General features: G+C 51.5%; 1 protein-coding gene across 1 annotated transcript; it reads right to left on the bottom strand.

Annotated features, from left to right (window-relative positions):
- Window positions 1-778: 778 nt before the first annotated feature.
- Window positions 779-17,354, bottom strand: DVL3 (dishevelled segment polarity protein 3). The gene is made up of 16 exons (XM_057545759.1): window positions 16,943-17,354; window positions 11,457-11,526; window positions 10,807-10,928; window positions 10,577-10,686; window positions 10,252-10,387; window positions 9,981-10,074; window positions 9,696-9,765; window positions 8,918-9,057; window positions 8,674-8,750; window positions 8,498-8,565; window positions 8,193-8,342; window positions 7,458-7,589; window positions 7,098-7,265; window positions 3,825-4,040; window positions 3,315-3,725; window positions 779-2,457 (listed from the first exon to the last, which is right to left on the bottom strand). Exons 1-16 carry the CDS (start codon window positions 17,101-17,103, stop codon window positions 2,426-2,428), a joined length of 2,157 nt encoding a protein of 718 aa, XP_057401742.1. The 5' UTR covers window positions 17,104-17,354; the 3' UTR covers window positions 779-2,425.
- Between the last annotated feature and the right edge of the window lie 4,868 nt (window positions 17,355-22,222).

Genomic DNA, 22,222 nt, shown 5'->3' with positions numbered 1-22,222 from the left:
CACACACACGACTTGGCAGTAGAAGCGTTTGTGCTGAGTTTACTGCTTTATGACACCACCTCTGATTTTCCCAAGCTTTTTTGCATGATATATTTGTTCTAGACATGAGCCTTTTCCCAGGGATCAAGACCCAAGGTAGGGGGCAGGGAGTGAGGCGGCAAATATTTGGAAGAAACTAGCTAAAGCTTTTCAAAAATATGTCTGTGTTCTACCTCAGCTATACCTATGTGACTGTGAGCTCCTCAAGGCCAGGAGGACCTGTGCGCCTTCTAGTGACAGGCATATATGTTGCTTAAAAAACCGTTGACAAGTTGAATTTAATTGGACATGGGATTTGAAATCCCTTCGCTGATGGACAGTTAATCTTCACATCCAAGCTGAGAAGAAGAGACAGAGCCAATCCTGGCACATGAAAGGCCTTCCTGGCTCTTGCAGGACCTGAAGAACATCCGTTGGCTCTTCTCTTTCTGTAGGAAAAGATACACTGCTGCCTTCCCTAGGCAGGGCTGAGCCCATCATGAGAGGAACGAAGGGCACCAAACAGTAAACCTAGTCGCAAACCTTACTGTTCCTAACATCCTCCTGCTAGAAGCCAGAATATGGCAGGATGATCTGACTTCCTGCAAATCGGGGTCACAGCCTGAAGCCATTAAATGACAATACAGGCACGTCTAATTCTTGAACCAGCACTCAAGGTTTACTCCTACCTTTCCAAAAGCTTCATCCTCAGTACATATCCTAAACCCCTACCAATTTAGAATAAATAATAATAATAATAGTAATAATAACAATAGCTACCATTTATTGAGCACCTATTCTACTGTGTGCCAGGCACTGTGCTAGGCACTTTTCGTACAATATCTAACTTAAATCCTCACAACAACCCTGTGAGGTAGGTATTATTATCGTCATTTTACATATGAGGAAACTGAGGCTCAGAGAGACTGAATAACTCTCTTATCACACAACCAAAAAGTAGTAAAGCTGGGATTCAAACCCAGAATAACCTGACTCCAAATCCCATGCTCCTGTGAACTAGAGTAGAGGCAGAGGGGAGAGGAAGGGCCAAATTCAAGAAAGATTGTTGGAGTGGAATGGATATGATATACTGACTAGTAAAATATGGGAAGGAATTTAAGCCCATAAATGTTTCTAGCTGGTGAGCCTATGAAGAGTGTGATGAAGGTAACCAGGATTGGAATTCAGAAGGAACACACTTCGGCGGGGGCGGGGTGGGGGGAAGGAAATGAGTTGAGTCCATGTGGACATGTCCATGGAGAGGTCCAGGGGGTGATAAAAATACAGATCTAAAGATAGAGGGAAGTTAGGGCTGGAGATATATATTTGGGAATCACCAGCATATTAGTGGCAGTTGAGGACGTCAGGATGGATGATACCGTTTCGGGAGTAAATACAGAGGAAAGAGAAGTGGACCAGAGATAAAATACAGGGACCCTGAAGGCATGAGCAATAGTGGAGGAATCCTCAAGAGAGTCAGAGACAGAAGAATCAGAGGAGGAAGAGAAGTACAGGAGGCAGCCCTATAGTGGTGGCTAGAGGAAACCATGGTCTGGGTTGGGAGCAAACCTAGAGCTCCCAGAAGGAAGGCAAGACTGAGTCACACTTCTAACACAGCCCTCATGCACCCCAAATCCCAGGGAATCTTTGTTAAATGAATGAATGCCAAAATACCCCTACCCTGGATTGCTCCAAGACCTGGAGCTTAGGACTTCATCTTACACTTGACATCCCAGACCTAAAAATATGGAAGCCTAGGTGAGCCAGAATTTATAGAAGAGGCTCACAAAGAAAGTCATGATTTGCTTAAATGGGAGAATAAGGTAAAAACTAAAACTTGGCACTCTGTCTGGAAGTCCCAGAAGTCCCCCTGCCCAACCTTGCTCTGGGTTATCATGGTGATGGTGAAAACACAGGAGGGTGTGTGGGGCACGGGGCAGGGTGAGAACAGCCTGTCGGTTGCCCGGGGGGTCCTGCGCTGAGCCCAACCTGAGACCCAGATTATGAGCTTTAACCAGATAGAAATATTATGGGGACATGTGTGGGAGGTTTGAGGGCTATGAAGAAAGGGAGAGAGAAATTAGGGGACCAGCCCCACGACCTAGGAGCGGACTGGGAGAGAGGGTCCAGCCCTCTGGTCAGGGACCAGCCCTGAGGCTTAAGTGAACTTGCATAGGCACGTGTGTGTTGGGGCAGGGGGTGGGGGAGGTGTGTGTGAGAAAGAGGGAGAGAGGGAAAGAGAGAGTCTGTCACACATGGGCAAGAGGCTGGGTGCTCCTCAGAAGCCTAGTGACTCAACGGGTTAAGGTGTGGGTATGGGAGCTGAAATATCCTTGGGAAGCCCTGAGGGGCTGCTGAAGCAGGGTTCCTGGTCTCCTCGGAGGCTGGGCCTCCCCTCGCTGGGGGCTCACAGAAAGTCAAACAGCCCGAAATTCTTGGCTGCTCCAGGCCCAGGAAAAATTGGGGGAGGAAAAAAAGAAAGAAAAGAAATGTTTCAGGCCCCGAGGTGAGATGAGCCTGCTGGTTAGTAGGGTTAGGGTCTGAAGGAACCAGCACACCAGGCAGGCATGGGGCAGCAGTGGGGCTGGGTATAGGGCACAGACGCTCCCTGGAATCCACTAGCAGCTCAGGCAACTGAGGGGGCCCTCTGGGCTTCTGCTAAGGTTGAGCGCAGGTGGAGTTAGTGCGGATGGTTACTGGAGGTGACTACAGCTCTAGGGTGCAGGGCTGAGGCAGTAGCAACGGCAGCTAGGAGGAGAGGCAGAGGAAGCAAGTCTTTTTTTTTTTTTTTGGTATCAGTATTAAGGGGAAAAACCAAGAAATTGGCACGCATGCTTGAGGGGATGGGTTAATAGAGGGATGATGCAGCTGAATGAATGGTGAAAAAGAACTGAGAGAGGGAAAGTGGGGATGAGGGGTATGCAGGCCCTCAAGGGCACTGCTGGGTCAGCTCCTGAAGTGTGTGTGGTGGCGGTGATGGCGGGGTGGTAAGGAGCAGCACCAGCAGTTTGGGTCCCAGGGACACGAAGGATCCCAGGAAGTCCTGTGCAGCGGTTAGTGGGCAGAGGAACAAGCCGGGGCTGGTGGCAGGTTAGGGGCTGCAGTGGCGATCAGGTGCACCCTGCCCTCGCTGCACCCAGCGAGCGGTTAGCGGGCCTGGATTTAGTTCCATTTATTTCCCTTTCAGGTACCAAAGTAAAAAAGACGGACGGAGAGAGGGACGCGGCCTGCCCCGGGCGGGGTGGGGTGGAAGTGGGGAAGGGGCCCTGCTCACATCACATCCACAAAGAACTCACTGGGGTTTCCCATGGCCATGCGGAAGGACTGTCTGCTGGCGGTCAGTTCAGGGGGCACGGAGGCCAGGTCGCGGCCCGGAGGGGCTCCCGGGGGCCCCATGGCCGCAGGCGGTGGGGGCATCATCAGCATGGGGGGGCCGTAGAGAGGGGGCACCCCGGGGGGGCCGTAGCTCGGGTGCGTGTGATGGCTGCGCAGGCTGCTGGCCAGCGAGTGGTGACTGCGGTGGCTGTGCTCGCTGGCGGCAGGACCCGAGCGCTCGCTCGGCGCCCGCTCCCGCGCCCCCCGCAGGCTGCTGCGGGTCGTGTGGTCCGACTCGCTGCCGCTGCCGCCCGACTTCGAGTCCCCGGTCTTCGGGTCCTTCTCCTTCCGCCGGTCGCTGCCGCTACGGTTGGAGCCACTGCTCCGGCTGCCTGCAGGGGACAGGCAGGGACGGGGTGGGGGACACTCAGAGCTTGCAGAGGAAGCCTGGGGCTCGCCTGGGGCTCCCTCCACGACCCCCGCCGCCTTACCTTCACTGTGCTGACTGCTGGCGCTGCCCCCGCCATAGCTGTACCCCAGCTCGGGGAAGCCTGGGTGCGGGTTGTAGGGGTGTGGGGGCGGCGGGTACTGGTAAGGGAAAGCCATGGGCCAAGGGGCAGCCCCTGGGTGCGGCAGAGGGGCCAGCGTGTCCTGGTCGGAGGCGCCGCTGGAGCCATCATGATCGTGGAGGGAGAGGTTGGCCATGTCTGTGGAGGGGAGGGGAGGGCGTCTGAGCTGGGTCTATCTCATGCCTCCGCACCCGCAGTCAGCAGAGAGATGCCCAGCCTCGGCCCGGTGGGTGCGTTTGGGAAGACAGCGACAGCAGTGGCAGTGTCCCACCAGAACGGGACGAGGGACAGGCCAGAGATCTCTCACTCGTTCAGATCCCCTCTGTCACCCTCCAGAGGTGGTGGGGAGGGAGACCCTGCAGAGCCAGCCCCCGAGAAAACCGTCCCCAGGAAGGCCCTGAGTCACCACTTCAGATGCTCAGTGCCAAATCCCAGTTTCTCCTCCTTCCTCCGTGGGCTGGAAGAAGGGGCAAAACTCTTGTTTGGCAATCGTCCCCTCTGTTCCCTTACGGGAAAAGGTAGGGTGGGGAATATGGGAGGCCGAAATACCAGAGAGCCGCCAGCTACTGCATACCTGCACTTCCTCAGGTACAGTGCAAGCACTTCATCTCACGGAAACGTTACCACCCCATGAGGAAGGTATTAGTCACACTTTTTCCAGATGAGGAAAGTGAAGTCCAGAGAGGTTAAATGACCAGCCTGAGGTCAACCCACACTGCAGCCAGAGCAGAAGCTAAGAGTTGCTTACTTTCTCTTTACCTTTCCAGATGAGAGCATTAGTAAGGAGGAGGGAGCAGTTTGGGGAAATTTAGGTGAAATTTTGCCCTCCTCACTCACTTAGGACTAAAAAAACACCCATTAAAAGCCAGAATGAACACAGGGCCTTTCAGAGCCTCCCCACACAGAAGGCCCTTGGCCCAGATCAATCTTCTGGTGCTTCTGGGGAGGGTGGGAGTGGGGTGGAAGGGTCCAGAAACAGAACAACTTAGATGCCTCCTCTGTGCTCTCCACCCCATTCCCAGCCAGACCTAGTTCTTCACAGCACTTGAGCCACTGCACTAACATTCCTTCTTTCATGACTCTGACTCCCCTGTAAACTGTACACAGGCAAGACTGCTCCCACCAATGCTGGAACTATCTAGAAGGGAGTATAAGGGGCCACTAGACCTGCCTGCCTGGGACACCCCTTGTTCACAGGTCCCTGGGGTGAACTTGTTCAGGGTGAACAGGTCCCTGGTTCTCTGGGACCCACCCGTACCAGGTCCCAGAGCTCTGAGAGAGCTGCAATTGCCCAGGAGCCAGCTGCTGGATACAGACTGAGCCCTTTGTTGCAAGCCCTTAAGGGAGCTGAGCCAACCTTACAGGGGAGAAGAGGTCAGGAGAGGGGGCTGAGGCAGCCTACGGAGTCTACCAGCCAAACCATCAACCAGTCAAGGCCGGCAGCTAGCATGAGAGGTGGTGGCAGTGGGAAGCAGGGGCATGCCTCGGTGACCACTTCAGCCGCCAGGCTGTCATCCCATGGGGAGTGACTGTGTGCTCCGGGGGTTACCCAGGTCCTCAGCTATTCCCTTTGAGCCTGCCGTACTCCCAGCTGAGGAGACCTCACCAGTGAGAAGGAAAAGACCTGTCCTGTCAGCATCTCCCTGAGCTTGGCTTCTGCTGGACTTGGTCCATGGGTAGGAGACCCAGAATGCCCCTGGGATGGAACAATGTCTCTCTGAGCAAAAGCCACAGCTATCCTGAGACGCTTTATGTACCCATGAAGGTTTGGGGCCAGGGCTCACGTCTACTAATGATGATAATAATAGCCGTATTTGACTGAGTCTAAGAAGCCATTGATGATAAGGTGCACCCCAATTTCAGAGATACTGAAATGTGAAAAAAATATTCATCTTAGAATTAAATGTATGATAAATGGACAACTTTTTTAGAGCAATTACTGTGGGCCAAACATGGTGCTAAAAGCATGACATATATTATCTTATATCATTCTCAAAACAGACCTATAAGTTTTACTGTTATCTCCATCTTACAGATCAAGAAATCGAGGCACTGAGAGGCTGTGTCATTTACTCACGTTCACACAGTAAGGGTGGAGCTAAAATCTGAACTCAGAACTAACTCCAAAACCTTGTGCATCTATTACTACTCCATGGGGCCATGCCAGAGCTGCTGAGGGACAGGGACCCCACCCAGCCTCCACCAGGGACTTGTGCTCCACAAGAACAACCTTTCTAGCCCCTAGAACCTAATCTGAAGCATTTTAAGGGCTGGCTTTTGGACTCCAGCCAGCACCACTGGGCTGAGAGAAGGCTCCCTCAGGCAGGGGTGGCTGCTGGGGCCGTGCTTCAGCTCCCCATCCTGAGCACTGCTGTCCTGTTTTGAGGACTCCCCTTCCCAAGAGCTGTGCACAGGCTCCGGAGAATGGGGGTTCCCTGCAGACTTCTCCTGCTTAATAACCCTCATTGGCTTTGTACTCTCTCAGGATCAAGTCCAAATTCCTTGGTACAGCTTACAGAGTCCTCTGCAGCCTGGCCCTGACAGCTTTTCCAGCTTCACTGAGAGGCACAGCCCCACCCTGAGGGGTCTGAGGAGGCTGTGGACTTGAGGCCTCAGGCCAGCTCCAGGAGGTCCTGCCTTAGTGGAAGCTGCTTGGTGCTGTGAGGGTGAGCAGGGGCCAAGGCTAGGAACTCTGTTTGGCCTTGCTGGGACAATGTTTCTGCAGCACCACACAACCTAGGACAACCCTGATGGTGGGAAGAACAAAGGTTCTGGAGCCAGAATGACCTAGATCCAAGGCCTAGCTCCTCTGCTTCTAGCTGTGAAACGTGGGGTGGACTGCTTAACTTCTATAAGTCTCAGTTTCCTCATCTGAAAACAGGGATAGTAATCCATCTCCCCAAGGGTTGTGGGGAGGTTGTGAGGCTTGAATGAGAGTGAGATGATGCTTTAGAAACAATCAGCACGGTGCCAGGCGCAGAGCAGGCACTTAGAAAATGCCAGCCCCCAGAGGGGGATGTAGGGCAGGTGAAGAGGCTGGACTGGGCTCTGCCTCTACCGCAGAACTGTCAGGTCTTGAGGTTCCCCCAGCTCTGCTACCCCCTCATCTGGGTTCCCTAGAGTCTGCTGCCGCATCCCCGGGAACTCCCCACTTCCAAGCAGGAGATAGGGCAAGGAGGTGGGGGAAGCACGTACTGCCACAGAGGTCGCCGAAGATGTAGTAGCACTGCTCAGAGAAGGTGATCTTGTTGACAGTGTGGCGGATGAAGCCGGCCTTCAGCAGGTTGCTGGCGTATTTGCGGGCCTCTCGCCGGTCAGTGAAGCCTTCCACGTTGTGGTACAGCCAGTCCACCACGTCCGAGCCTGAGGGCAAGGCTGCCACTTGACTGGGAGGCCCACCTGACCTGGGCTCTTCTGGCCTCACAGGAGCCATGAGGCTGGTGCTCATTCCAGCTCAAAGGAGTGGCCCGAGGGAGTTCTTGGCCCCCCCACCCCGGCCTGCCCTGCCCCACCGCTCTCCACCCTGTCCTTCATCCCACCATGGGGCCCTCTCACCGATGAAAGCGTTGGGGATGGTAATCTTGAGCCACATCCTGTCACGGACCTCCAGCCCGGATTCAGGGGAGGCCATGGCTTTTACGATGGCGGCCATGTCACTGTGGATGGACAGGTGGAAGTCGTCTAGGCCTGGGGGTAGGAGGCAGAATGGTGAGGCAGAAAGGGGCTATGGAGTTAAGTACACAGAAGTTTGCATTCTAGCTCTACCACCTAATAGCATGGACCAATGTCAAGCAAATTACCGACTTGTTGGACACTCAGTTTCCTCTTCCATAAAAATAGGGACTTTAGGATCTATTTCACAGGATATTTAAAGAGAGAATTAAATAGTGTAAATGAAGGGGCTTAGCCCAGTGTATAATGCGTGCTATGATAATAAAAAGGGAGTCATTTTTATTGAGTGCTTACTTTATGCCACACACTGTGATTGATGCTTTACTTGTATCCTCTCATTAAACCCCCAGGAACCTGGTAAAGTGCATATCATTAGTCCCATTTTACAAGAGGAAACTGAGGCTTACTGAGTGCTCAGTACAGGTTCAGAAGCAAACTCTGTTTGGTGAGGCTCAGCATCCACTGAGGAAAACTGCAGAGTAAGGTAGCTGGAATGAACTGAGTCTCCTCCTCTCCAGCCCCCTCTGACGCTCAAGCAAGAGGCTCCAGGTGGGCCTTCAGCAGTCCCTCCCAGCTGGCCCTGTCTGCTGGGCTCAGGGGTCAGGGTTGGACACTCACGCTCTGTGTCAGGGATGGAGCTGGTGATGGAGGAGCTGGTGGAGGTGATGGTGCTCAGGGAGGGGCTCATGCCGTAGGCAGGGAAGGTGCCGGTCATGGCTGCAGTGTGGGAGACCCAGGCCGCGGGGTCAATGGGCCGGATGGGCTCGCCTGCGGGGAGGATGAGGAGTCAGGGGCTGCCTGCCCTGCCTACTGCCTGGCCCAACAGGGTAGGTATGAGGGTTCAGGGTAACACGGAAGGAAGGAGAGATAGGGCTCACATAGGTCAAGCACCAGCTTTAGGGCCAACTGCCCCATCCACTTACTCCTGGGCAGTGTGAAGCACCCACGTGGACTTGGGTCCCAGCACTTGGCTACAGTCAAGGTGATGGGCCTGAAAGCAAGGGTGTCCCTAGTAAGGGCAGGATGTGTGGAGGCCAAACCAAGCCCCTTGCCTGATAGCCAGAAATACCTGCCCCCTCCTCCCCAATGCCATCCATACCCTGGTTTGTGCACAATCTCCCGCAGTACCCGGACCGCGTCGTCATTACTCATGTTCTCAAAGTTGATCTCGTTTACCTGGGAAAGAGGACCAGGAGTGGGATAAGCAGCTGTGCTGGGGAGGTGGGTAGGGAAGCTGAGTTTGGTGGGCTAGGGGATCTTCCCCTTACCAAGAAGCAGGGTACAGACGGCATGGACATCTCCCCATCCCTAGCCATACCACCACCCACGGTGGGCAATGGTACCTGTAACAGCATATCTCCTGGCTCGATGCGTCCATCAGCAGCCACGGCCCCCCCCTTCATGATAGAGCCAATGTAGATGCCTCCGTCACCACGCTCGTTGCTTTGGCCCACAATGGAGATACCCAAGAAGTTATACTTTTCTACAGGGAGTAACAAGACCTTGAGAGAGGAACAAAGTTCCTACCCAAATTCCAAGCCCCATATTAGAAGAGGGTAGAAAGGGACAAGAACTAACACTTATTGGACCTGAGTCAGGCACTGTATTCCACATGCTCAAACATGCTTTCACTTGATCCTTGTTGGCTATGAGGTAGGGACTCAATCCTGTTTTACAGAGCAGACAACTGAGGTTCAGAGAATTTAAGTGACTTTTCTAAGCCATGAAGTGGCAGAGTCAGGATTCAAACTCAGATTTAAATTCCAAAGTTGGGGCTCTTTTCACTACATCCAGCTATCTCCTAAAGAAGAGCACCTAGGGTAGAAATCAGAGAGCAAGAATGCAGTGCCTGAAAAATGGGAAGGGGGGGAGGAATCAGAAATCACTTCCTCTAGGAAGTCTTCCCGGATGCCATTCTCTGCGTCCATAGTTCTCTGTGCTTATCTCTGTCATAGCCCTGATCATGAGATACTGAAGTGATCAGTGTATGTACCAATTTATGCTTATGAAAGAGAACTTCTTGAGGGCAGGGAACGTAGCCTGTGCCTCTCTGAACTCCTCGAGTCTGCCCAGCGTCTGGCACGTAGCAGGTGCTCACGAGTGTTGTTTCACCAGACTCACCCATGTTGAGAGTGACCGTGATGATGTTGAGTGACATGGTGGAGTCCGTGATGCTGCTGAAGGACGAGGACTGGAACAGACAGAGGCCCTGAGCAGCAGGCAGTGCTGGCAGGAACTCACTGCTCCCACCTAGCTCCGCCTCAAGGTGAGTCCTCAGCACCACCTCCCCTCTCAGGTTCTAAACTCTGACCCAAGGGGAGGGGTCTAAGGAAGCACAGACTCTGGCCCTGCCTGGGCAGGAGGGCTCGGTCTGCTCCCACCCACCCTAACGTCTCAGCTCCATACCCTCTCAATCCGCGAAACCTTCTGCTTCCGCCGCCGCCGCTTGTGTCTTCTCATCAGGCGTGAGGCGCTGCTCTGCTCTGTGGAGCTGCTGAACCTGTGGGGCCCACAGTCATTCCCCACCGAGCCGGCCCAGCCCTGCCCCATGAGAGGCACCGCAGGGCCCAGGTCCCCCCCACCAAGCCCAGGTCCCGCCCAGGGGCCCAGCATCCTCAGGGTTCAGGGCTCCTCCGGGGTCACCTGTCCCACAGTACCCATGAAACCAAAGCCCCACCTGCTGGTGGAGTCATCCTCATCTGAATCAAAGAAGCTGGTGGTCTCCAACTCGCTGCTCATAAGGGTGGATGAGCTGTCATACCCCCCTGGCTCTCGCCGCCGCTCCCCCTTCGCAGTTCCATTCAGCCGGGTTGCTGCAGGGGATGGAGGCAGCTGGGTTCACAGATGCAGGAGAGAAGGAGGAGAGAGGAAGGAGCAGGGGCTGCACTGGGGCCAGGTGTATCCAGAACTCAGGAAGTAGGGCAGAGAGGTGGGTAGCTGAGTGGAAGCTGCGGGGGTGGGGGTGTTGGCGGGGGGAAGGTGTCTGTTCAGGGAAGACGCACTGTGCTCTGGGCCATCCCTCCGTCGTGGCCGCTCTCGCTGGGCAGACACCAAGGAGTCAGTCTCTGTGTCATTGTCCAGGTTCTCCTGGCTGCCCCCACCAGCATGAGGGCTGCAGGGAAGAGAGGACTTGGTGGGGGAGGGGGCAGGCTGGGGGCTCCCTCCCCCAGCCCTGAGCTGAGCTGACGCAGCCCTCCCCCATGGGCCCTCCCCACCCTCAGGTCACACTCACTGGAAGGATGGGGGCCGGGAGTCCCCAATGCCTCCTGTGCGCTCCATGGGCGGTGGCAGTTCCGATGGGTTGTCAGCACAGAAGGGAGCTGGCTCTGGGTGTGAGCCCTCAGCCGACACCAGCTGATGGGGAGAAAATGCATGGGTAGGAGGGCGCAGGGGCCCCAGGGAAAAGGGGATAGTTGGCTTCTGGCAGGGCATGAGACTTGGGGAGAATGAAGCAGGGGACATGCAGGGAGAAGAGACAGGACTGTGTTAGGTCAGCTGAGATGAGGAATGGACCCACTGCTGGGTTGATGAGGAGGCTGGGAGGCATGGGTTGGTGAAGCGGTATGGGGGCAGAGAACAAGAGTCAGAGGTCCAAGGTAGAGGTCGGCAAGTGACAGAAGGGAACCTGAGGCAAAGTACCTCAGAGGACATAGGAGACGTTTTTGTCTCCAACGTGTATTTCTGCCTCTCTCTTTTCCCCCTTCTCACCACTCCCTCACTTTTCACCAAAGCTATAGAATCTGGGGTGAGAGACAGTTCAGTTAGAAAACTCAAGGAAGATTCAGATACTGAAGCATAAAACCACAGTCTCAGCAATGCCTTTCCTCCATCCAGCCCACTGCAGGAATGCAGGTGGAGAGAGGACTGAGGGGGGCTCCTTACCCAGGACACCACCCGGCCATTGAAGCAGGGCAACTTGGCATTGTCGTCCGAGATCTCCTCCTTCACCACTCTGCAGGGAAAGGTGGGTATCAGAGTGAGCTTTCTGGGGTGGAAATGGAGACATCCTCACAACCCCAACTCTCAGGGGCTCCTCTACCCTAAACTGGGAATCAAACCACCAGCATAAGCCTGTTCAAATGGGAGCAGGGATGGGGTGACCAGGGACAGCTCTTTGTCACCACCAGGAAGACACCAGCCATGCCCAGGCCAGCTGCCTTCCTGGGGCATCCTCTTGGTCATCAGGTGACTGCAAATTACACCTGACAAATCACTGTCCCCAATGAGTGCAGTCGCCCCCTGCCCCCTAGAATCTCGAGAGCTGTACCCATCCCCAACAATGGCTCTCTGGGCTGGACTTTATCTTTCCCTCTGACCCTAAACTAGGAAAAAGCACACCCATATCGCTGTTCTTCCCTTCTCATTTGGGAATCCTAATATTCTTCTGGGAGATGTGGATGAGGAATTTAAGGAAATTAGGAAAAAGAAGGGGGGAAGGCATTTACCAAACATCCTCTACTGCCACTATGACATTAGTAACAACTGCTCTCATATATTGAGCATGTATTGGGTTGGCCAAAAAGTGCGTTCGGATTTTTCCGTACTATCTTATGGAAAAACCCCAAGGAACTTTTTGGCCAACCCAATATTACGGGCCAAGCACAAAGCTAAGTACTTTACTTGTATCACTTCGTTTAACATTCATAGCAATGTTATAAAATAGATACAGATGGGGAAACCAAGGCTCAGTAGGTTCAGAAATTCACCTACAGTCACACGATTAATAAGTGAAGAGCTGGAATTTGAATCCTGGTCAGCCTGATTCCAAAGCCCTTATTCTTACCTATTATACCATCTTATCTCCCTATAGTTAGAATTTATAATCTTCACATCAGCCTCATTGTATAGACCATATGATCCTGATTTTATGAATAAGGAAACTGAGAAACAATCAGTAACTTGTTCAAGGTCACAGAGCTAGATGTCAAGAGCTGGAATTCCACCCCAAGCTCGTCTGACTCCAAACCCCATATTCTTTCCATGGTATTTCACATTCTTTCCCGTACAGTGAGAGAGGTGATGTGGGTCTGTGTGGAGGGTGATGGTGTGGGAGACAGTGATGTGGGACATGGCGGGGGGGGGTGGATGGGGGGAGGGTAGGATGTAGTCTCAGGCATGTAGTTTGGCCTGGGGCATGCAGTGAGGCAAGAAGTCAGACCACAACTACAATATGGGGCCAGGAAAGGCGATAGAAAAGCTTAAGGCCTGCACCCCCAGACTGATCAAATACCCCAGGAGCACAGAGCTAGAAAGCTGTGATCAGGGGCAAGAGGAAGACACATGCCTGGAGTTATGAGCAGAGAGGGAAGACAGCAAGGATGGAGGCTGGGAAGCCCAGTCCTCCCTTTTTCTTAAAGCAACTCCTGCCCGGAGCTCGGGACGTGCTTGGCTTCTTGTGATGCTCACATTCTTGGACTCACAGCCAAGTTCGAAGGCTGAGCCTGCCCTCCTCCCTCCCGTTCAGCTTTGGCTTCTCCACTGTTTCCAGCCCCACAGCAACCCCAAGAAAGCAGCTCAAATCATCCTGCTCAGGCCCACCATGGCAGAAAGCCTAGAGACAGAACAAGCTAGAAAACAGGGACACAGAGATAGCTCAGACCCACTAGCCAGTCTGACCACAGGGTACCCCGAGCTTGCAGCCCCCATGGGAACTGGGGCTCAAATTAAAAGGAGGTATGTGGGTCACGAGGCAGGGACTGTGCTCTGCTTTGGAGAGGGTCTCAGCAGCCCTGTGGTGGGAAACTGCTGCTGAGGCCCCACCACACAGCTCAGCACTACAGATGTTTCCTCTCTTTCTGGGGGTCACCGACAGGTCACCAAGGCTCTGCTGACTCACATTGATCAGCTGATCTTCGGGAGCCTTGGGGGACCTCAGACAGGCCTCCCCCTCCCGCTGTGGAGCTGAATGGCTCAGGGTTCTGCAGCATTTATGCGCTCCCATACACACACACATCCCAAGTGGAGTTGGACAAATCTGGGTTCAAATTCCAATTCTGCCACTTATTAGCTCTCCTATCTTAGAGAAGTTTCTTGAGTTTTCCAAGCCTTTGTCTCATCCTGGTGAGATTTGTAAGTGCCTGGCATGGTCCAAGGCATACACTAAAAACTAGTTACTAACTTTGTCAATTTTTTGCGGGATCCATACTCTCTAACTAGGTGTAAGTTTCGAAGGGCAGGGACCAAATAAATCTGCTTATCACTCATTGTTCATTCAATTAAAAAGCCTTTGCCGAGAGCCCAGCGGGCTTTAAGTTTTGTGCTTGCCATTGCATGGACCTCAAGAAGCATTAGACCTGGAGCCGGCCTTGTCCTTGGAGGTTACTGTCCAATGCATAGTTCACGTGAGTATATTGCAAGTGGGAAGTGATCAGAGCTGTAAGAGCAGCAGATGTGTTCACTGGACAGATATCTGCTGAGTATTATTTAGTGTCCGGTCCTGGCTAGGAGCTGGGTAGGTATAAGGATAAACAGGAATAAGTGCCATAACTTTAGAAGTGCAACCCAGAGGAAAGGAGAATTTGGACCTGGAGAAGACAAGGGAAGAGAAGTACTCCAGGTAGAAGGCCCAGAGACAGGCTAGCGTGTGACGTGGAGCGGGGAGCAAAACAGTTAGAGGCCTGACTTCCCATGTTATTCCTCCCATGGCTCAAGGCCCCTCAAGTGGTGGTACCTTGTTCTTCCATCCACCATCTCCTCAGTGCTGAAAATGTTTAATTCTTCTTCCATATCCCAAATAATTTAAGAGGGTTGGACCTACCCTGAGCTTGACAAATACTTCTGGAGACCAGATGGGAGTTGGGAATCCTCAAGTCTTACACACCAGAACCCCAGAGGGAGAGCCTGGAGAGCTGGAGGAGATGGCAGCCTTCCTCCTCTGACCCACTTTTCCATCTGTCAGCAGAGGTTGCTGGCCCCTGCCCGACCTCCCTCTCATGGGGCTGGGATAAGTGGCAGCCCTATCACCTATACAGTTTGCCAAGGCTCAGCATCTCCCTCAGAGAGGATGTACCTGTTAAATGATGATGATAATACCTACAATTGTGTGATTAATGCCTTACACTTTGGAACCAGGTTCCTAATAAGCTCTGCCACTTATTAGCTGTGTGACCTTGGGTAAGAAAGTTACTTAAGTTTTCTGTGCTCTAGTTTCCTCATCTATAAACTGGAGATATTACTACCTATTCCACAGGACTGTTAAGAGCATTGAATGAGTAAAGATTTGAAAGTCATTTAGATCAGTGTCTGCACACTGTAAGCACCATAAAAAGAGTTTGATAAATAAATGAAATACGTATATAAATATATATTCCTCAGCTGTTAGTCCTCTGTGACAAGACAGCCCTACCAGGTCTCCTGATCATTAATCCTTCTAGGAATAAAAACAAAATCAATCTCCTCCACTTCATTTTTACCATTGTTCGCAACCCTGCTAAAATGGCCCACTCTAATATTTTGCAAAAGATGCTTCACGTTCAAGTACCACTGATGAATGCAAGATGGCTTCAGGTGTATCTGAATGAATGTTTAATTCGAGAGTTAAATATTTATTTTTAACATATTTTAGAAAGAAATATAAATAGAATATCAGACCTGTGGTTTCATATTATTGATTAGGTCAGACTAAGAAAGCGTGAGTGGGCTGACAGTGGATTTAAAGAACAATATTAAGTCAACAGTGAGCGGATATAATGGGGGTTAGGCCTGGCTTGACAGCAACCTGGGGAGAGTGGGAGGCAGCCCACAGAGGTCTAGGTTTAGAGCCCAGTGGACTCTGGGATGAGTGGGGGGTGGAGACACAGGTCTAACCCAGTCCCTCAAGGCACCTGACCCCAGGGTGGCCCCAGCGTACTGAAATGCAGCTGATTTTCCCCTATCCCATACGCTGAGGCACTATCTGGGTCTCTTCTAACTCCATTCTTCCTTTATCAGACCAAGGCATCTGCCCACCTCACTCCCACCCCTTGCAGATGGATCCCTCTTCAGCATCTTCCAATCAGGGGTCTCTGTCTCTGGACTGAAGCCAGACAATCATTGCTACATTAGGAGTACCCAACCCCAAGGCAGGAACAACAACAGAAACAAGAATAAAAGCTGCATAGCACTTCCCACTGTACAAAGCACTTTCACACATATGAGCTCTTGGGCTCAACAAACCCTGAGTTCCAAGGGGAAAGGTGACAGCAAAACATGCAGAAGACAGAAAAGGTGCTAGCGTCCCAGAGCCAGGAGGGCTGGGGTCCTTGGAGAGAAGCCAGGCTGATGAACACGGGGGAGAAGAATTTCTCCCCTCACTCAGCTCTGGGCCTCAGCTCTAAAGAGCAGCGTAGGCCTCAGGCTACGGCTGGAGAGGCGGCCTTTAGGCCGGGAGGGCCCGGGAAGGCCTTCCCTGCAGGCCTCCAGGCCCAGTGCCCAGTTAGTGAGGGGCAGGCTAGTGTGGGGGGCCTCCCCCTCCCCCAGTCCCCTGGGAGTTGGGGGGGCGGTGAGGGGATCCACCAGGCTCCCCCTGCCAGGCCAGCTGCTACAGAACCTTCCGGCTCCAACATTCCATCCCCTCTTAAAGGGGAAGTCACTGCTTCCAAACTCCGCCCGTCCAAAGCCCTGCAGCTGGGTGGAGAAGACCCCTCCAGGGAGGGGAGGATAAACACCAAGAGACCCTTCCTGGCCCTCCCATTAAGAGGCCCCAGTTCTGTGAGGGAATCTGCACCTGGGCTAGTGGGGAATCCTCCTCAGGGGTGAGGCGCTCTGCTCCCTGACAACATCCCGAACAGCCCACAAGGGACAGGGGAGACAGCTAAGTAAACATCAGAGCTGCAGGCCTTAGCGTACAGCCTGAGCACCCCCCAGCCAGTGCAAAGTCCCCCAGCCAGTGCAAAGTCCCACAGCATAGCCCTTAGATGCTCCATATTCCAAATATGGCTGTGAGTTGTGGAGCTGAAAAGATGGAGAAGGAGAAGGCCGAGTGCCAAACACCCCAAGTCTCTGCTAGAAAGGTGGCTCTGTTGGCAGGAGGAGGGTTGGGAGCTGTGCTCTGGAACGGGTGGAGGGGGGGGAAGGTGTGTCTGTGTGGGCCGCTGGTCTCTGAGGAGGTGAGGGGGCTTGACTGCGCAGGAACTGACTGCTCTTAGGGAGTTGGAGGTCCCCTTAAACGAGGGGACCAAGGTCCCCCACAAGAGGGGAAAGGAGAGTCCCTAGAGGGGCTGGAACTCCAGCCTCTGAAAAAGCCAGTGGGGACCAAGTGGCCGAGTCGCCCCTAGAATCCAGAGTAGGGGTAGAAGCCAGTGTAGCAAGGGGAGTCCGAACTGGCCGAGTGGGCCCCTGGAAGCCGGAGGGGCCGGGGTCCCCCGGAGGCGAGGCGGGGCCATCCTCACCCGAAATCGTCGTCCATAGACTTGAAGAAGAACTTATAGCTGGGTCGCTGCAGAACGCCCTTAAAGTCCGCCAAGGTGACGCGCTCGGCGGGCAGGGGCAGCTTCACCAGGTACGGCGTCTCCTGCCCGTCCAGGTGGTAGATGATCTTGGTCTCGCCCATGGCTCCGGCCTCGGGCCCGGCGGCCCGCGCGCTGCCTGCTCGGGCGGCGGGGCCGGGCCTCTCCGGCGGCGGAGGCGGCGGTCGGCGCGGCCCAGCGGCTCAGCCCAGCTCCGCGGCCGGCCGCGGCGCCAGCTCCCTTGTTCTCCGGCCGCTCCCGGGTCCCAGCGCCGCCTGCCTCCGTCGCGGCCGCCGCTTCCGCTCCCCACTCTCCCGGCTCTGCTGGCGACGTTGACTCTTCCGGTGGCCGCGGCCCTCCCGGCTCTTGGCTGCAGCCCGGTCCACTCCCCGCCCCCGACCCAGGCGCGGCTCCGCCCCGGCGCGGCCCCACCCCCGGCTGCCGCCGAGCCGCGCTGGCCTCGCGGCAGATGGCCTGGCCCTCGGCCGTACCCCGCAGACACCCCGCCCAGCCACCGGGCGGTGCTCAGCTCCTGCGCTCTGGTCCCAGGCCCAGAGGGGAGCGTGGCGGCGGTCGCCTACGCCCCCAAGGATGGAAGGGCAGATCTCTCCAGCCCGCGTTCCCGGAGTCTTCAAGGCCCTGGCTCTGGACCCAAGGGGGATCGGCTGCTTCTCTGCGGCTGGGGAGGGATGTAATGTAGGGGTCGCTTTGCTTTCTGAGAAGGGACGGGGGGCGCGGTTTTCACCATGTATCTATCGCTGGAGAAAAGGGACCTCGACATGGCCTTTTAGGGTCTGTTGAGAAGCTTAGCTGCTATCACTGAGTCTACCAAACAACTCCTTAAGGACAGAACAAGATCGAGTTGATTCCTTCTTATAACTTCAGTACCTAGGTGTAAAGCAGTGGTTTAATAAATGGGTTGAATGCAGAATGAGTACAGGAATGAAGATGCGTGTGAGTCTGGGACATGAAGTCTCAAGCCAGAACTATAACAGGGGAAAAAGTAATATGGGTGGTCAGAGAAGGCCTCTTCCATTTCAGTTAAGACTTAGAACTAATGAGGAAGCAGCTATAAGAAGGTCTGGTCTGGGGGAAGAGCATTCTAGGCAGAGGGCACAGCGAAGTATAAAGGCCCAAGGCAAGAATAAACTTGCCAAATTTGAGGAACAAAAAGAAGGCCATTGTGACTACAATGATAGTGGTAGATGAGGCTGTAAAGGTAGCCTGGGACCAGACCATATAGGTCCTTTTAGGCCACAGTAACAAATATGGGCTTCTCCCACTCCATTTTGTATACTGTTGCCAAATTAGCATTTCAAGATGAAGGACTTCTTTCAAACACCTCTTCAACTCAGAAACCTCTCCACATTCCGCAATGCCTTCCAAATATCCTTAGCATGATATTCAAAGCTCTCTATAATCTAACCTCTACCTACCTTTACAGCCTTTTTTTCATTATATCCTGACTAAAGTTTTGACTTAAGCAATTCAACCTACTTGCCAGCCCCTGCACACACCTTGTATATTTTTATTTCATACCTTTCCCTCTACTTTAAAATTTCATCAAAGTAATATGTGTGCATAGACAAATATTAAGAAAACTTACAGCAGTCCTCTCATTTCCCTCCCCACCCCCCACCCCAGTGTACTTTTTTTAGCTCATATTATTTCTTGATATATGCATTCTAGACATTATTGATTTCCAATTTTGATTGATGGATTTACCTTTCTTCCACCTCCTCCTAACCTCTTAAAATTATAAGATCACATTTTTTGGTTAAGATAATATAGTACTTATATTACTTATAAGATAATATAGTATTGACATTTTGACTATGAATAAATGCTTCCTTTACAACTTTTCCTCCTGGCATAATCATTTTTAAAAAAATTAATTTTTGGCTCCGTTGGGTCTTCATTGCTGTGCGTGGGCTTTCTCCAGTTGCTGCGAGCTGGGGCTACTCTTCGTTGCAGTGTGCAGGCTTCTCATTGCGGTGGCTTCTCTTGTTGCAGAGCACGAGCTCTAGGCACGTGGGCTTCAGTAGCTGTGGCACGCGGGCTCAGTAGTTGTGGCTCATGGGCTCTAGAGCGTAGGTTCAGTAGTTGTGGTGCACGGGCTTAGTTGCTCCGCAGCATGTGGGATCTTCCTGGACCAGGGCTGAAACCCGTGTCCCTGCACTGGCAGGTGGATTCTTAACCGCTGCGCCACCAGGAAGTCCCGGCATTAATCATTGCCTTGCTTTTTCATTTTTTTTTCTATAGTGTACCTATCACTAAATCTTTCCACATAATCTAATAGGTTCTCAATTCATATTTTACTCATTTGGTCAAATGTATTAGATAATCCGTTTTCTTTCCTGGGGGCTTCCATTCCATTGCTCTGGTCTGCACTGCTGGCTGTCTCAGCCTGTGAACAGCTGTCATCCTGGCACTTCTCTGCATCATTCTCAGAAATCCCTTTACCTCTCCTCTGTGTTGTATCAGTTTCTTGGATACTTTACTCCTTGTTTAGTAAAGCACATCCTTTGGTAGTTCCCCTTCAAAGCATGGGAAATAAAAACTTGTGGTGGGGGGAAAAGAATCTGAAAAAAGTATATATTGATATAAAACAATCACTTCGCTGTACACCTGAAACTAACACAGCATTGTAAATCAACTATACTTCAATAAAAAGTTGTTTTGGAAAAAAAAACTTAAGTTTGGGGAGAAACTTGAAAAGATGAAAGTATGATTCTGAGTTGAAAGTAATTTTCCTTCAGAATTCTGAAAGCATCACTCCATTGTCTTCTAGCTTCCAGTGTTGCTATTTAGTGATCAGTTCGATCTCTTTCCTAGGCACTTGTTTTTAACTCTTTGTAAGTCTTTAGGAAGTTCTCTTTATCCCTGGGGTTCTCAAATTTCTTGGTGATGTGCCTTGGTGCTCATTCATTTGTGTGAGGCGTTGGGCGAGCCCTACCCATCTAGAAATTCAACAATATTTTCTTGAATTATTTAATAACATCACTACCATTCTTCCTTTCTTTCTGCAAGTCCTGTTGGATGTTGTATCTTCTGGATTGATCCTTTTATCTTTTTCTCCTTTATCATCCATTTCATTTTATTTTCAAATGATTTCACCTTTTTGTAAGATTTTCATAACATTATTTCCAAACTTTCCCCTATCCAACTGTATAGGTAAAATACTCACAATTAAAAATTCAATAAGTATATAAGGATGGACGTATAATTTCCCTATTTGGTTCTGTAGTCCTCCAGTTCTCAGTGGGAAAAGAAACTTCATATAGTTTTTTAATTTCTAAGAGCTCTTTTGTTCTCCAATTCTTTCTTTTCATAGCACTTTATTCATAGACACAATATTTTCCCTGAGTTTTGAGAATTATAGCCTTTCCCCCCTCTAAAGTTTTCAAAAAGCTCCCTACTTTGTCAGTTTCCTTGGTTTCAATTTTGTTTTGGTCTCTGCCTTTCATATGGTGGAAGTTTCTTCAAATGTTTGGTGGCCTTTAACAGTCTATTCACATGTAAGAGTGAGATACTAAAAATCTGATTGGAAGTTCTGTCCATGTACACTGGCTTATTAACTAACAGGCTTCAGTGTATGGTGAGCAGAGGAAAGATGGCTTTTTTTTTTTTTTTCCGAAACAAAATTGGAAGTATTTGTAGGCCTTTTGTCTGCAATTATTTAGTTAGTTTTGGCCTGGGGGTATAAGTCAGTGTGTGCTGACATGCAGAGCCCTACCACTCATATACTTTCATTTAATCCCTCATTTTCAATCTAGCCCCTCAATCCCATCCCCACCATGTCTCCTATCGAATCCAGAGGTTCTAAAGATTTATTTTCCCTGAGGTTCTGAAATTTCGTGGTGTTACTTTGTTCATTATGCTGGGCACTCATGGGCTCTTGTCAGTGTAGAAACTCATGACCTTTGGGTTTAGGAAACCTTCATACATATTTCTCTGAAAATTTCCCCCCGCCATTTCTCCAGACTAAATCTCCCATTTCTTGCAGAGAAGTAGGGGTAATCACTTGGTTGGATCAGATAAAGTGGGGACCTGGGGGAGCTTTTTCTCATACAGATCTTTGTCTGATTCTCCTCCATTCCACCCCCAGTTCTCAGCCCCAATCCTTACCCCCTCTGCTGAGCCTTTTCTGGGTTCAGAAGGGCACACTGGTTTGCTTCTTGTTAATAACCACCTCAGCAGGTACAGCCCATCTCATTCTGCTCTGCTAGGTCAACTTTTACCCTTCCATTTATTTTTTTCCCCAAAAATGTTGATGTCTCTCATTCATTGTTGTCACCTTCTGTTTTCCTTATCATTGAGTCACGTGCCTTTTTTGAAGAATTCCTTTGTTACCATTTGAAAGTGGTTTTGGAGTAAAAAGCTCATGAGTTTTTTCTTTTTTCTTTTTTTTTTTGGCCGCTCCGCAGCACAAGGGATCTTAGTTTCCCGACCAGGACCAGGGATCGAACTCGTGCCCCCTGCAGTGGAAGCACGGTGTCTTAACCACTGGACCGCCAGAGAAGTCCCCAAAGCCCATGTGTTTAATCTGCCATATTTAAATGGAAACCCATTGCTTTGCTCATAATGTTCCCTCTACCCTTTCTATTTTTTAGGCCACTCAAGTGTCACAATCCTGTAAGCCTTCCCTAATCACTGCAACTAGAAGGAATATTTTCCTCCTAAAAAGTTCTATAGGCCACTTCTGATCTCTGCCACCCATCAGGTATAAATCAGAGATACCCTACAGTTGCGTGTATTTAACTGCCCCTATTAGGTCCATGCCATAACCTTCCTATGCTCTCTAGTCACTAGGTCCTGTATTTGACAAAGGAGAAACTGAAATTTCCTGAATAAGAAAAGTAAATTAAGCCAAACCCTGGCCAGCCTGTTTTTCCCTCTTTAGAAATACTGAGTAATGCCCCTTCATACCCCTGAGTACAGTTCAGTATCCCCTTCCTCATCTTACTCCTCTCCACCCAACTGAAATGAAGAAAGGCAACCATTTTACCTGTGATGTCCAGGAGGGCCACTTGTTACCAAAGACATCTGCCACAGTTTAAGTGTTAACAGAGTAAGGTTTATAGGAAAGCAACAAAGAGCTCAAAAAGATGAGACAGAAGGGCCTGTCTCCTGTTTGAGGTTAAAGGAGACAATATAGGTGACAAATTCCAGCTCTAGAGTCCAATAACAAATCCTTGCTCTATCAATTACCAGTTACGGGAC

Source organism: Balaenoptera acutorostrata, chromosome 4 (genome assembly GCF_949987535.1).
Source record: "Balaenoptera acutorostrata chromosome 4, mBalAcu1.1, whole genome shotgun sequence".
Taxonomy (NCBI): domain Eukaryota; kingdom Metazoa; phylum Chordata; class Mammalia; order Artiodactyla; family Balaenopteridae; genus Balaenoptera; species Balaenoptera acutorostrata.
Note: the sequence above shows the minus strand (reverse complement) of the source record. Positions and strands in the feature narration are given on the sequence as shown.